General features: G+C 34.6%; 1 protein-coding gene across 2 annotated transcripts in view; it reads right to left on the bottom strand.

Annotated features, from left to right (window-relative positions):
- Epha6 (EPH receptor A6) overlaps positions 1-16,118 on the bottom strand; it is an 879,442-nt gene that overhangs the window by 366,217 nt on the left and 497,107 nt on the right. For both annotated transcript variants that reach the window (XM_057763562.1, XM_057763563.1), the window contains one exon: positions 8,788-8,912. In XM_057763562.1, coding sequence (XP_057619545.1) covers positions 8,788-8,912 — 125 coding nt within the window. The remainder of the gene's footprint in view (positions 1-8,787; positions 8,913-16,118) is intronic.

The following is a 16,118-nucleotide window of genomic DNA, read 5'->3' as shown; positions in this document are numbered from 1 at the left end:
GATCCAGCTAGTGTTTGGCTGTGGGTCTGCATCTGTTTCCTTCAATTGCTGAATGAAGCCTTTCTAATGACAATATGACAGTTGGGTAAGGCACCAATCTATAAGTATAGCAGAATATAATAAAAATCATTTCACTGAATATTCTGTCAGTCATATTTGGTTCTATACATGGGACCTCATAAACTGAACAACTTCTGTAAGGCAAAGGACACTGTCAATAGAACAAGGCAACAGCCTATAGAGTGAGGAAAGTTCTACACCAACCCCACATGTGACAGAGGTTTGATCTCCAAAATACATAAAAATCTCAAGAACTTGACCTCAACAGGCCAAATAATCCAATTAAAATGGGTCACAGATCTAAACAGAATTCTCAACAGAGGAATCTCAAATGGCTGAGGAACACTTAAAAATGTTCATGAACCTTAGCTATCAAGGAAATGCAAATCAAAATGACACTGAGATTCCATCTTATACTTTTAAGAATGACTTAGATCAAAAAATGCAAGTGATAGGATGTACAGCAAGGGAACACTCCTTCATTGCTGATGGGAGTGCAGACTTATATAGCCACTTTGGAAATCAATATTATAAATTTCAGAAAGTTGGAAACAAATCTATCTCAAGACCTAGCTGTAACACTTTTGGTCATATACCCAAAGGATGGAAGAAAGGACAAAAAAAAGGTGGTGCATTTACACAATGGAGTCCTGCTCAGCTGTTAAAAATATGACATCATGAAATTTGCAGGTAAATGTATAGAAATAAAAAAAAAACCATCCTGAGTGAGGTACCCAGACCCAGAAAGACAAATATGGTACGTACTCACTTATAAGTGACATTATCTGTAAAGTAAAGGAAAACCATGCTAAAATCCACAAACCCAGAGAGGCTAGATAACAATGAGGACTCATGGGGGTGGAGGGCAGGGGCTGTTGGGGACAAATGAATCTCTCTGGGATAGATTTATAGTGGGTAGACAGATTGGGGGATTCAGGTGTAGGGAGGATAGAGGGAGAAACACTGGAATCATGGGGTTTCTCTGGGATCAGCTAGAATCCTAGTACTGTTGAAATTCCCAAGAATCTATGATGGTACTCCAGTAAAGACTCCTAGTAATGGGGGATACAGGGCTTGAACTGGCCAGCTTCTGTAACCAGGCAATTCTTCCAGAGAAGTGACTGGGGTACCAAGCCAGCTACAAAGCCTTTGACTTATGATTTGACCCATGACCGGCCTAAAAGGTATGCTGGGGTAAAGATGGCACTGAAATTGTGGGCGTGGCTATTACATGACTGGTCCAGCCTGAGACCCATACCTTGAGAGAGAGACCACCCTCGAGGGTCAGGAAACAGGGGGCTATTATATATCTTTAGAAAAACAAAGGGTTATTTATTCAATGATCATTTGTTCAAAAAACTATGTAGAGAAAGTAAAATAAAAAGAAAGAAAGAAACATACATCATGTAGAATGTGATGCTGGACTGGATATGGCTTTTATAACAGACCAAAGTCCTGACCTTCTAGAGTATCTGGTTTTCCCCCAAGGGTGGCTACATCAAGTCACTCTTGGCTGGTACTAAAAATAATTCCCATAATGATTATTCTGCAAGTATTTCACCTTTTCATAATATAGTTCTTAAGGTCATGAAGTTATATATTTTTAATTAATGCTCTTAAAAAGCTGTTTCTGTGTTTGGATTAAAGATAACAGTTACTTTCTTATAATATTGTATGCAGATACTTATTGATCATCTGGGTATGAGAACTGTTTCCTTTCTCACAATGTGTTTTCCTAAACACAATCAAAGACCTGCTGACTGGTCAAAATTAACCAGAGTACTTCATGAAAATAATTTCCCACTCAGTGTCTTTAAATACTGAGTGTAAGAATAATGAACTGTTGTAGGGGATTCATGGTCGCAAGATGAGCTACCAGTTGGTAATTAGTGGAGCTGTATAACACCCTGGTGACATAGGCATCTTTTATTACTGCCATTTTTGTGGATGCAAAAGGGCAACAGAGAGTAATCAGCCTATGGCCTCAGGGAAGCTACAAAATCAGCATCAGCAAAAGCCTGAATTTTCTGAGTGTCTATTGTGATGCTGGAGAACCTGGACAGCCATAGCAGCCAGCTGCTGGATATGATAAAGTTATTCAATCTCCTTGTGACTTGTTTCTTCATAAGTTAAATGATAAAAGTAATGCTATTTACTTCAAGTGGTTGTTAATATGATTAATTATTAAATACATCCAAATACTTCAAAGTACCTAATATATAACTGATCAGCAGTTTTGTCCATTTACTGTATACACGATTGTCTCTGTGGCCAGGATATAACAATAAAGTAAAAAAATCCCTTCCCTCATATGCTTGCATTCTCATTATCAACAGGACCATCTCTCAGCTTATGGACATTTGTATGTAAATCTTGCTTATGAACATACAAAAGCAGAACACTATTGAAATATATACACCTTCTCTTACATTTTTTAAAATTATTAGATGCAGTTTTACAGTGATTGAATGCTCTTTCAATTTATAATAAATGAGTTCTAAACAAAAAGACCATTTTCTCAATTCAGCTACAATGTGATGGAAGTAAAAATACCCGGCCAGTCACTGATTCAGGTTGAGGGATGTAAGCCAAATGATCTAAAATTTCATAAATGATTTAGGACCATCAGCTAAATATATAAATAACTCTAAGATTATTTTAGGTAGGTACTGATTTCAAAGCATGTCCTGACTGTTTATATGTTGAAATAATAACCTCAAACAACTGATAATGGGATACTATTTCTGAGGTAAATTTTTAGGTTATGCAAGTAGAGGCCTCAAAAATGACACTATTGTCCTTATTAAAATGATCCCAGAGAGTTACCTTGTCCTTCTATTATGAGAGGACATGGGGAAAGGATGACTGTCTATGAAGTAGAGAACAAACACCCATAATACACTATAAATCCTGCAGAACAGGCAAAGTGATAAGGAAAGACAATAGAAGAATGTTATGATCTTAATGTTTGATATGCAGTAGCATTGGGGCCCAGTAAGAGAAAGGTATTTCTTGTGGTCAGCAGAGTGGAATCTATCGCTGGTGTGGGTACTGACTTTTCATAACAAACCCAAACTTAGTGCTGTGACTAAAGGGTATGTTCAATGCCTTCTTCTCATTTTTTTTTTTCATTTCTATTCTTCCATCATGGCATATCTTCTTTCTGGAAGCTGCAGCATTGAGATACCGTCTTAGAGGTACTGACTAGGTCCTTAGAATTCTGAAATACTTATAGAAAATAAAGTAGCATGAATACTTGAAACATGTAAATACAAGTGAAATAATTGTATGATGGCTAGAGGATGGGATAATTTGGACACAGGCAAAGAAGAGAACTAGATTGTTGTAAATAAATACAAAAAAGCAAGAGATAGGAAAGGTTTGAAGTTTCTGAGGAATTGACTAGGTGGCCGTGCTCTGAATTGTGGTGGGAATGTGCACAGACAGGTCATAAAAAAAGAGGAAGAATGCTTTGGAAACTGAAGGAGAGGCCATTCTTCTTATAAGCTAGTAAAGAACTTGGCTGAATTATGTTCATGCCCATGGCACATAGAAAGTAGAATTTAAGAATAGATGAACGTGAATATTTGGTGCAAGAAATATATGAGCTTTAAAGCTTTTAGGGTTCTTTGTGACTTCTTTTAGCTACGTATTTCAAATTCAAAAAAAGAAATGATAGCAAAGTAGAATTTACAATCCAAAGGGAAACAGAATTTAAGAACTTGAAGGGTTTTCAGCCTGGTCATATAGTAAAGAATGAAAAGCATTTCCGTAGATGAAGATAAGCAGGTGACCTTCTAATGGCAATTATTATGGTTAGAATGATGGCAGAAGCTACACATCGGGACAATGAAATAATGACCCAAAGGTAAGGAGAACACACTAGTGCTTTGTTCCTGTCTCAGTAGTAGGGTGCAAGTCTATAGAAAGGAAGTATATTAAATAAGAGACATCAAGGATCATCAGCATACTGTGGCTTGACTAGATGCCCAGAACTAGATCTCAAGCTTTCTTACAAGTCTTTGGCTTTTATAAAATGCCTGGCCTCAAGTATTTGCTATAGTGACATATAATGGTCTAATAAAAGAATGGTTCGTTTAGTATGGAATAGAGAATGTGATTTCTTGTGATTTTCTGCATCATTTTCAGGTGAAGACCGAGATGATGGGAGTAGATAATATAAAGGTGTTATTGACAAGTCACTCACAGTAAAGCCTAATTTTGGATGGAAGATACATAAATCAGAAAAATAAAAAGTTGAACTTTGATAATCATCATAATTTTCTTTTCATATTAAGGCAGTGAATTTAAAATAAATGAAAATGTAATACTTTTGAATTATAAAAAGTAAAAAAAAAACTTGGGATGCATAATTTATTCACTAGTTACAACCAAAAAAGAAATACATCTAATTTCTCATATTTTACTCTCAGTATGCAATAAGCATGCATACACAGACATACAAACACACACCACACCCAGAGAGAAAGAGACAGTGATATCTATGTCTGCCTGTATCTATCCATCCTCAATCACAATTTCTTTCTATCTATGTTTCTATCTCTATGTGTCTATGTATCATCTATCTATCTGTCTGTCTGTCTATCTGCCTTTGATAGTGATGTCTTAGTTTTTGCTTCTGTTTTTTCTTTTAGAATTATCTCAGACTACAAGGAATTATTCTGTCAACCTTTATTTCATATGTGAACAACAACAAACAGAGAAACAAGATTAAGGCTTGGGTCTGGAGGTGTACTGTGATATGTTGCTTGCATAATTTATATAAGGCTTGGATTTTGATACCCATTAATGGAATAAAGGTTAATAGTGAAGTAAAATTAGCTAAATTCTGAGATTCACTCCAATCCTTGTACCCAGTGTCCAATGCTTCCTTTTGATAAGTCACAATCTATGAGAAAGGACGCTGATAACAACTATGTGTTGTTTGGCTTCAAGTATTTGTGAATACTTTTTATTCTAAGCAGACTAACTTCTTTCTTATTTATAGAAGAATGTATGTTAAACAGACAGAGCATAACAAGGCAGGCCAAATCCCTCATAAAATGATCAAAATATTGCTTCTCTGTGGACCAATTTATAGACAACAAGACAGAAAGTATGTTTTTTTTTTTTTAAATCTCATATATCACATCCCTCTTTTCCACTCCTCCCATTCCCTCGCTCTTCCTCCCCTCTCCCCCAGGTCAACTCCTCCTGTGTTTCCCTTTAAGAATAAAAGAAATAAAGAAAGAAAAAGAGTAGGCCTCCCAGAGTTATCTCCCAAGTATGGACTAACAAAATACAACAAGACCTGGTACATACGCTCATATCATGGCAGGTTGTTGCAACCCAGTAGAGGAAAGGAGTTCCAAGCAGAGGCAAAGGAGTCAGAGATACCCTCTACAATTTTGAGTGAAATGTGTAATCTAAATGTCATGGCACTTATATGGGTACTAAAACCCAAAAAGAACCTGAATGTTAACAAAAGAGTCATGGAAGTGTTTTCCAACAGCTATTTGACCACTTTTATACGTTACCCAATAGTTTGCATCCTAACAGATCACCCAAATCAATTTTACTTCCAGGTCTTCCCATCTATTTTTAAAGGCTTAGATTTGCACTTTTTTTCCTATGAATCTAAACTTGGGGAACTAAAGTTACTAGAAGAGAACTAAAAGCATTTCTAATTATTTTTTCTAGTCACCCATATGATTCCACTTAAACTCTGTAACTAAAGATCATCTGGAACCATCTAAGGAAGCCCCCCTTCTTTGTGTTTAGAGAATGCTCTTTAAGAAGTTGTTTAGACTCCAGAGAGTGCCTTCATCAACATGAATTTGATTGCCATTTACTTCCTTGGCCTCCAGCTCTCATTTCTAGTTCCCCTAGAAACCATTTCACTTAATCATTTGCACAAAAGCTTTACCTCAAGTGTATCTTTTGCTCAAATAATTACTAATAACAAATATTAAAACTACTTAGGACCCATGCATATGCCTATTCATACCTGTGTATATTACCAGTCCTTTCTCTTTTTCTGCCTCTGTCACTCTGTCCTATCTATCTAACTTTCTCCACCATCTTACCAATAACCAAAACTGAAGCAGACCTTCTTCATCTACTCATCTTCTATAGCTCATTTACATGCATAACTGCACACAAGTGCACACATGTGGGGGAATATTTGCATTCTAAATATAGGGGAATATCTATGCTTCTCTGTGTGTGGGTTTACTAAACCATATTTAAGCTACTACTAATGAAAAAAAATGTAATTTTATAGAATTCTACTGTAAGCTGTCCCAGTTAGTATTTACAAAATTGTCTTCTCGAGAGGAAAAACGTATTATAGATGCAGGTATGTGAAATGTAATTTTAGAATGTGAAGTCATAATACAGAAAAATGTAATACTGTCACTTATTTGGAGCTTTATTTGCAAGATTGTGATATTTTAACATTTGATGGTTTGCCTGCTTATTTGAATGCATGGAAAGAATAACATTTTACTTGTACATGCTGCTTCCCTATGTTCTTGTTCTGGTATTCTGCATCATACTTCAGGCTAAGACTATTTTCCTAAGACTTATCTAATTGTTGATTTTTAAATACTGATTTGGCATTTTTAACTTTAAGTTTGCTTATTATTAATATTTACAACCTCCAGAAAGTTGGTATATTCATGTACATTTTGGTAAATGTGACTTTTAAATAAAAAAAAGATGTTGACCCCCCCACAGCTGAAAGCATAATAAGAGACAAAATCAAAACATAATTTAGAAATCTTTGGTTCCAACTGCATATTTAATCTATAATCTCTGGGCCAATAGCATACTTTTCAAAACAAATACCTGTTTTTCCCCCCCAAAGAATTTCTTTTCCAACTTCAAAGTAAAACTTAGACCCATGAAGTCAATATGGGTATCATGTAAATTATTACAATTCAGAATCAGTGGTTTTCAGATTTTTAATTAAATAAAGATGCTTTTTTTTCTGATTATGCCTTTTGTTTATTTGGAAAAATTTTAGGCTATATCCAACCCAAAATCTGTAAAGGTAAATGACCACAAAACCCACCACTGATTTTTATATGTGTAGAATATAGCACAGAATACTTTCCTGAAACAAATATTTTGTATTTGAAGTTTTTGTATATATGTGTGCATGCTGCTTTCTGGATAAGCAGGCACTGTGAGTACATGAAGATATGTTTCAACTAGTGGGACACACAGACAGACAGACAGACAAACACAATTTCTTTGACTACATGCTTCAGGCTGTAACATTTGCAAAGCTAACGTATAGATATGAAATGTCTTCCCTTGATTCAAACTACACTTGCTCATCAATAGAATGGGTTCCATTTCAACTTCTACCTTATATTTCTTTAGGGAAGACTTTAATGTGTTTATGATTTGCCCCTTCAGACATAGAAAATGACAGCCCACTATATACTGCTTTGGGATTCCAGTGGATAACACTAATGGGACAGCAAGTACAGGGAAATCCTTTATTTTCCAAAGACTAGATCTCCAACTCTTGTATTGAACTTTCTTTAACCAAGGAATAATAAACATTTATTATGGAAGATGAGACAGAAAAGTTATCATTTAAAGCCCAGAGGAACTCTGACAGAAGTCATTGTCTCTTATTTGGATCCAATGGGAAAAATCCATTTTCTACCTTTCTTGTATTACCTATATCTATTGTTTCCCTTTCTGATATGAATTAAGATGTAACCATTGGGGTAGTCTTTTAGTTTTACACATCCTGCATCTCCTATACAAAAATGTATAGTAATAAATACGTATGCCATTTCCCCTGTGAATCTATGGTCAGTTATTTCAGTTATTTCATCAGATTAAAATGCAAACCTTGAGTGGGAAAGTTTAAAAATCTCTTTGTTTCTGATAAATTCTAGAAGTCTAAGTCATATTATTCCTATAGTTAACCAAAGAAAATATATGCAAATTTTATCTTAACTAAAATAATAATTATGTCTTCATAAATATTTTCAAAGTGTTATTATTAATGCAAGGAATATCAGAAATGATCTTGCAATAGTTACTCCAAAATGTCATAATGATAAATAATTGGGGTAAGGAATAGCACAAAGCAGAATTATAAATTTAATAAAGTAAAGGATGTTTATGATTTGGGAAATTATAATAATTGAGAATAATTCAGAACAACAAAGTGAAATTTAGATTGTTTTTAAAGTAAAGTTGGTCTTTCTAGCTTTTTATAAAATAAATGGGCAGACCTGAATATAAAGACATTTAATTCATTTATCCTTTAAATTATCCCTTCCAATTATGGTAGACTGTGATATTAAACTTATTGGTGAAATGCCCGCGCTGCCCATTCACTTATGTCTTAGGATTTTGGTCTTCCTGTTCCATCTCGATAGCATTTTAGACAATGTTAGAACAACTCTAAGTTAGAGACGTTATCAATTATCGCTATATTATAAACCTCCCTAGAGTAGGTCCTGAAAAACATGAGCATCTGGTACTCTCTACTTTAATGTGGCATAAAATGACATAAACTAATGAAGAAATTATGAGCACGATGGGATGTTAGAGAGGAGTCAAAGATACAGTGATTATGGAATTAGGCCAAAGAAAAACAGATTTTTAATCTAAACTACTGTAACAATATATAATGTAAATGCCTATGCATATATGCATGCAAATTCAGAGTTTTAGAAAGTGCTAAATGAGACCTACTTTCTCATAGTACTTGATCTCGTAGTCCAGAATAGCTCCGTTGGTAAAAGCAGGTGCTTGCCACGATAGCGCAAGGCTGTTTTGGGATGCCCAGTCCTTCCTCATCATACCTATTAGAGAAGGTGCTGTAAGAAAAGGAAAACAAAATTGATTAGTAGGCATAATTTTGTCTTTGAATTTATGTTGTGCCTCTTCCAAGAAAAATACATTATTTTGTGTAGAGGATACCAATTTGCAATGGCAAATTAATAAAAAAAATGGCTCAAAGTATATTCCATTCAAGTCAGATAAGGGATTGAAATATAGGAAACATTCAAATATTCTAAGATGAAAACCAGGGTTCATTCGCCCCTAGCTCTATCAAGGAGGAAGTTTTTCCTAGAACTAGGTTTGATTTTGGGGTTTTAACAGCAAAGTTAGTAGTGTGCTTGTCCCCTGCATTTCATATAATTTGTTTTCAAGTGCAGGAAACAAACTGTGATTACAGGAACTTGTGGAAGTTTCTCTTTTTGAGAGATCTGAGTAAAAGAAATCCAGCACCAAAATATTGAGTGTTAATTTTATAACACAATTTCCCAGAAAAGCTATTTAAGGAGAATTTAAAGGGCAACAGTTCCTTAGGACAGGCTCTAAAGCTACAGGGAAACCCTGTCTTGAAAAAAAAAAAAAAAAAAAAAAAAAAAAAAGAAGTCACAAGGAAAAGACTCATAGACCCATAGATTTTATTTTTACCAATGACTATGTTGACCAGAATATGGTGTTCTATTCAGATGTTATGTATGTTGAAGTACATTGAGACTTAATAATTATCTTTCCAATACTGAGAAGTGGGACATTACAATGTCCATGGGAAGATTAATGGAGGTAATTAAGAATTCAAGAACATTGTTCTCAACTATGTTCACAGCATTTTTTGTCATAGCCAGAACCTGGAAACAACCTAAATACCCCTCGACTGAAGAATGGATAAGGAAAATGTGGTACATTTACATAATGGAATACTATATGGCAGAAAAAAATAATTACATCTTAAAATTTGCAGGCAAATGGATGGTTCTAGAAAACATCATATTGAGTGAGGTAATCCAGACCCAGAAAGTCGAATATTATATGTACTCACTCATAAGAGGCTTTTAGACATAAAGAAAACCAGGCTACAAATCATAATCCCAGAGAACTTAGACATAATGAGGACCCTAAGAGTAACATACATGGTTCTAATCTACATTGGAAGTAGAAAAAGACAAGATCTCCTGAGTAAATTGGGAGCATGGGGATCATAAGAGGGTAGAAAGAGAGAGGAGAAGAAGGGAGGGGAGCAGAAAAAAATGTATAGCTCAATTAAAATCAACAAAAAATTCAAATGAAAGTATCCTTAGGAAGTTGCAGCATTCTCCTGCTTCATTTTCAGAAATCTATTTCATGTGTTAATAGGTGATGCAAGATTTTAAAGTTGACTCATTGTGATATTTTAAACTTCATAGAAAAACTTGTTTTAATATTTTACGTCTAAAGGTTGTCTTTGCATCATAAGAAAACATCTTTTTTTTTTTTAATTTATGAGACTGATAGATTTGTCCCAGGGGAATAAAAACTCAAAAATATGTTTAAAATTCTTGTTTTTAGAAGAAAAATAAGACTGGACTAAAATATGCTGGCAAAATGACTTGTATTTATAAAAATTATCAATTTTTATATTATAAATAACGATAACAGATCGTGTAGAAAATAAGAAAAGGCACTCAGAAATTATGCATTATTTAAATTGAATTATATCCACTATTAAATTTATCCCCAAGGGAAGCTGTGCTATTGTTTTACATTATGATTTATAATGTATAATGGTCATTTATGCAAAAATTATAAATTCAAAGCAAATCATAAAAACTAGAAAATGATCAACATAGTATAATTATGAGCATACTTTTCATATATACATGACTTAATCTATAGTTAATTTTCTGCTTAATATAGTGTCGTGATGCAGTTAATATTGCACTGTATTGCATTTTGCTCTTAACGCCAACCATATAGTGGTTGTAAATCATAAACTTTCAGTTGCTTTAACAACATAACAGAATAATCAGCTGAGTAGAATACACATACCATTTTTCTATTCTAATTTGTCACTCATAAATTGATGGTGCATTACCTTATTTTTTAAAGTCTCATGTTACACCCCTCTAAAGCAAACATTGCAAAATTCCTTAATTGCATATATTTATCACTTTAAAGGCCACTTTATGGACTGGAGGATGACTCAGCTGATAAAGCACTTGCCTTGCAAGCACAAAGAGATCAATTTGCTTCCCAGAACCATATTGTTTTAAGAAAGAGTCATGTAAAATGGTGTAAGTTTTAACCAACTGCTGGGAATGTAGAGACATGGGGACCATGAAGTTTACTAGCCTGTCAGCCATGTTGGGGAGCTTTGGACCTATAGCAGATGCTGTCTCAGAGCAGGTGGAGAGCTATTCTGATCATGGCACCAAAGGTTGTTTTCTGGCCTCTGCGTTTGTCTGTAACAATTATTAAATACTTGATTATGTTGGTGTTTATCAATATTTTTTGAATTTTGGAATGCAAATTTCTAATACTGTGCTCTCAGAATACTAATATTTATGAAAATCTTTTTGACATCATAAACTTCCTATTTTGTTGGAGTCTCTTGTATTTTCCTCACTAACTATGGATGTGTGTCTTCAAGTGATCTTACCACAACCACCTGAGCAGCTGGAACTATAGGTTCAACCCCAAGGTCCTGCTGGTTAATTTTTTCATTGAGAAAAAATTGCTTCACATAATTTGAACTTTCTGAACTGTTTGGCACATTAGCATACTGCTTTTGAAAATAACTTCATCCCATATACTTTAGGTGCCTATTATAAACAGTTAATGAATTGAAGCAGAGGATGTGAGAAGCTACTTACAGATTACTCCACCCTTATTTCTGCAAAATAAAATTTTCACAAAAGTCAGCTTTGTATCAAGTTTTGTCATAAAGCAAAGCAACAATATACAAGGCTTCAAGCATTTGTTTTTCACAAACTTAATGAATTTATTATTTGATGAACCAGGTTATTTAACATCTGCAACTGGCAGATAACAACGATAAGTGTTTTATTCTTACTAGTGGATACACAGCAAAAATAGATGTACTATACATATTTCTACATATCAAGAAAAATGATTTTAAGACACAGAAGGACAGCTCATGATTTTAAAAAAATCAGATCTTGGAATGAACAGGCAGAGAAATGTCTATTGGAGCTCGTCACACTACAAAATGTCAGAGTGACTCGAAGACACAAGTGGTTCTTTCTTTTTTTTTTAAATATTTATTTATTTATTTATTATGTATACAGTATTCTGTCTGCGTGTATGCCTGCAGGCCAGAAGAGGGCACCAGACCTCATTACAGATGGTTGTGAGCCGCCATGTGGTTGCTGGGAATTGAACTCAGGACCTTTGGAAGAGTAGGCAATGCTCTTAACTGCTGAGCCATCTCTCTAGCCCACAAGTGGTTCTTTCTGAGTGAGAATTATGTATTCAAGACAGTTTTCTGGAGAATTGTATTTCTGGTATAACTCATTGCTTAAAACTTCAAACTGATAGTTTTGACCTTCAAAAAAATGATTACTGAATGGATTACCGCTGCCGCTTCAGTTATTTGTGTGAATCTGGAAAAGTGGAGCCTAAAAATGAGATGGACTACAGTCTCGTGCAGTAGCCAACTTTATTCAGAGCATCAAACAATTTATACTGTGAGGGTTAAGAAGAATGGCATGAGTAAGGTGTTCAATCCCAAGCCGGACATGGCAAGAACAGGCTTTCCATAGAGGCATATGAATAACAACAGCAGAAGTAAACTCACTCCTACACACTCGACCCAGGAGGAGCCTGGAAATGCATCTGAAGAACAATTCTCTGTGTGTGTGTGTTTTTAAAAGATTTATTTATTTATTATATATGCAACATTCCTTCCATGTATGCTTGCATGTCAGAAGAGGGCACTAGATCTCATTATAGATGGCTGTGAGCCACCATGTGGTTGCTGGTAATTGAACTCAGGACCTCTGGAAAGGCAGTCCATGCTCTTAACCTCTGAGCCATCTCTCCAGCCCCAATTCTGAGTTTTTTAAGAAACTGAAGTCACAAGATTCTTGTTTTGTTTTCTTGGAGTTTTCTCACAAGTACTCAAAATTCCCCTCTCACGACTCCATTCTGGGACTATGTTCTGATAGATTACCATGTTTTTGAAAGTGGTCTTAATACAAAGCCTTCTGATTACTACATTTACTGAATATCATATAGGTTATCTAGTGCTATGGAACAATTTTGAAGAAAATTTTATAGTAAAATTGGCTAACAAAAGAGCCTCTTCATGAAAACATGAATACTATTTGCTTAAGTTTAAGTTTATGCAGACAATGAATTACTATTTCAGCTCATTATTGACTTTTAACTAAGAGGTAATCACTTTTTGCTAAAATAGTTACCTGTGACCATGTAAATTATCCAGATCTCATTCCTTTATGGACTGCAGAATGCTTCCATCTTTAAGATTAGCAACTGAATCTCAGAGGACTTTTGGAATTGTGTGAAGATATTTGAGGTAAATATTAGTATTGAATAGGATGTCAAGTAAGAATTTTAAAATTAATGTTGTTGCTCTGAGTTCCTATTAACATTAACTCTAATTTAGTGTAATATCTTCAAAAGCAAAATCCATGTTTAAAACCACACTATGGATAATTACAAACATGTGTTACTGAGAATATTCTCAAGATTTATAACATGTCTCGTGATTGTATACATATATATTATGTGTGTTAACTCTAAAATACAGTTTTAATATAAAAGTATGACGGTATTTTTAAAATTATATTGAATATTGTTAATTTCTATTCATCTATTTATCATATTGCTGATACTAATATTTATTCATTTGAATGTGTGCACATGTGCTTGCTTGTATATATTTTGTGTATGTATGTGTATATGCAAGTGTGATTGTAAGTGTACATATGTGTTTTGTTTGTGTGTTTGAATATATGAATGAGTATACATACATATACATATATATGTAAAATATGTGAATATTTAGGTAGGAAAGTTGGAGGAGAATCAACACTCTCCTATACATGTTTGTGATTATATGAATTCTAAATAATATTTGAATAAATCTTATATGCTATTTAATACTTTTCATTAATGTAGAAAGTGCCTAACTATATACTTCTTGCTAAGCTAGTTGGATTAAACAAGTTGACAAGTTTATCAGTCTCTCCATTTCTTTTAGGAAATATCTAATTGTAGGATAGTTTTTCATGTGGAGTTGGTGTTTTCTTGAGACTTCCACTTTGGTTCCAGCTTGCACCTCACAATTATTCATCACGTATTCTAGACTGAGAGCCTGTCCTCCTTCATTTTCCCTCTCTTATTTTTATTCCTCATCCTGCCTGCCTCTTTCTTCATTTATTTGTGGGTATTTTTTTGATTTTTCTTTACATTGTCTACTCTGCATTTTCATACTTTCAGGAAAGACTTAAAGAAGTTATGAGAAAAATTTAAGAAAGTGTAGTCAACAACACAATGAAATAAACAGATTAGACTGGGACAAATCATTGGAACAGAATTTTGAAACTGTAATCCTTTCTCATTGTTAGGGAGCCAACGTGCATCGCCAACATGTGCTGCTGTTTCTTCCAGTATGTGCTTAGCAGAGACATTATGATAACTACTGTCTTCTTAACAATAGAGCTGTGCTGATGTCATATAGATTTATCATGGGCAAATTGATGCACACATAGCTAACTATATTATCTATATCCCTATATATTATAAAGTTGAGACAGTATTCGTGAGAGTCTGTGTCTTGTTTTAGAAATATTTACTCAAAGGATTGTGCTTTAAAGTTAATGAATCGCTACAATCTTCACAGTATTTGCCCGGTGTGATTCTGTTTTAATGTACATTTCTTTGTAATCAGATTTTAATGATAATATATAGTGTTATATCCTTTCCCCATGTGGTTGAAATCCGGTTATGTGTTTGAAAAATACACCCGAGACACACATGAGGGAAAGTTGGCACTTTATTTTATGTTCTCCCTTGTTTATTTCTATTTTTTTTATGTCCAACAATAACATTATAGTGTGCTAAACCAAATGCTGGATGAACTAAACAGGATAATGGCTCCCAAATAACGCATTACCATCCCTAGAACCTGGAAATGTTCTGGGAAAATGGGGCTTTGAAGACCAGAATTATGAGGCAAAGAGGATTTAGCACGGTATTCCAGGTGTTTCTAGTGTTCACAAAAGCCTTCATAGGTGACCAGCACAAGGGTTAGAGGCCAAAGCCAGAAGCCTCTCAAGACCAGGACAAGCAATGGATTCTTCTCAGGAGCCTCCAGAAACCCAGACCACCTGACTTATGGATTGTAGCTCTGGAAGACTTTACTGTATTTCTAAAATCTAGAACTGAGGAACTATGAATAGGTATTGTTTTAAGATACTAAGTTGTTATTATTTGTAGTCATAGTAAATAGGGAATTTACAAGTAAATACAACAAATAATATAGTACAATAAATTTTTACCAATTTTATAATTAATATATCCTTAAAATATTATAAGTATTTGTGATTCAATTATAAAAACTGAGTAAGTTCTAAAACTCATACAGAACACAGTGAATATCTTTAATGATATATCTCTGTGCTTATCATTTTCTTTTCTTTTTAAAAAAAATATTTAGTTATTTTAAATCCTGACTACAGTTTCCCTTCCCTCCTTTTCTTCCAATTCCACCCCTGCTGCTTGGCCTCTATCTACCCCAGATCCACCCCTTTTCCCTTTCTATTCAGAAAAGGGCAGGACTCCCATGGGTATGAACAGAACATGACATGTCAATTTGTTGTAAGACCAAGTACCTCCCTTTGTATTGAGGCTAGACAAAGCAACTCAGTATTAGGAATAAGTCTTAACTGCCATGAAAAGAGCTCACCAAGGCCAGCTGGCCTGGGACTGAATGAGCATGTGATCAAACCGGACTCTCTGAATGTGGCTGACAATGAGGGCTGACTGAGAAGCCAATGATAATGGCACTGCGTTTTGATTCTACTTCATGTACTGGCTTGTTGGGACCCTAGTCTGTTTGGATGCATATTTTCCTAGACCTGGATGGAGTGGGGAGGTCTATGAACTTCCCACAGGGCAGGGCACCCTGACTTCTCTTAGGACTGGTGAGGGAGGGGAGTGGAAATGGGGGGAGTGGGAGGGCAATAGGAGGAGGGGAGGGGGTGGAAATTTTTAATAAATAAATATTT

This window comes from Chionomys nivalis, chromosome 3 (genome assembly GCF_950005125.1).
Source record: "Chionomys nivalis chromosome 3, mChiNiv1.1, whole genome shotgun sequence".
NCBI classification, from domain to species: Eukaryota; Metazoa; Chordata; class Mammalia; order Rodentia; family Cricetidae; genus Chionomys; species Chionomys nivalis.
Note: the sequence above shows the minus strand (reverse complement) of the source record. Positions and strands in the feature narration are given on the sequence as shown.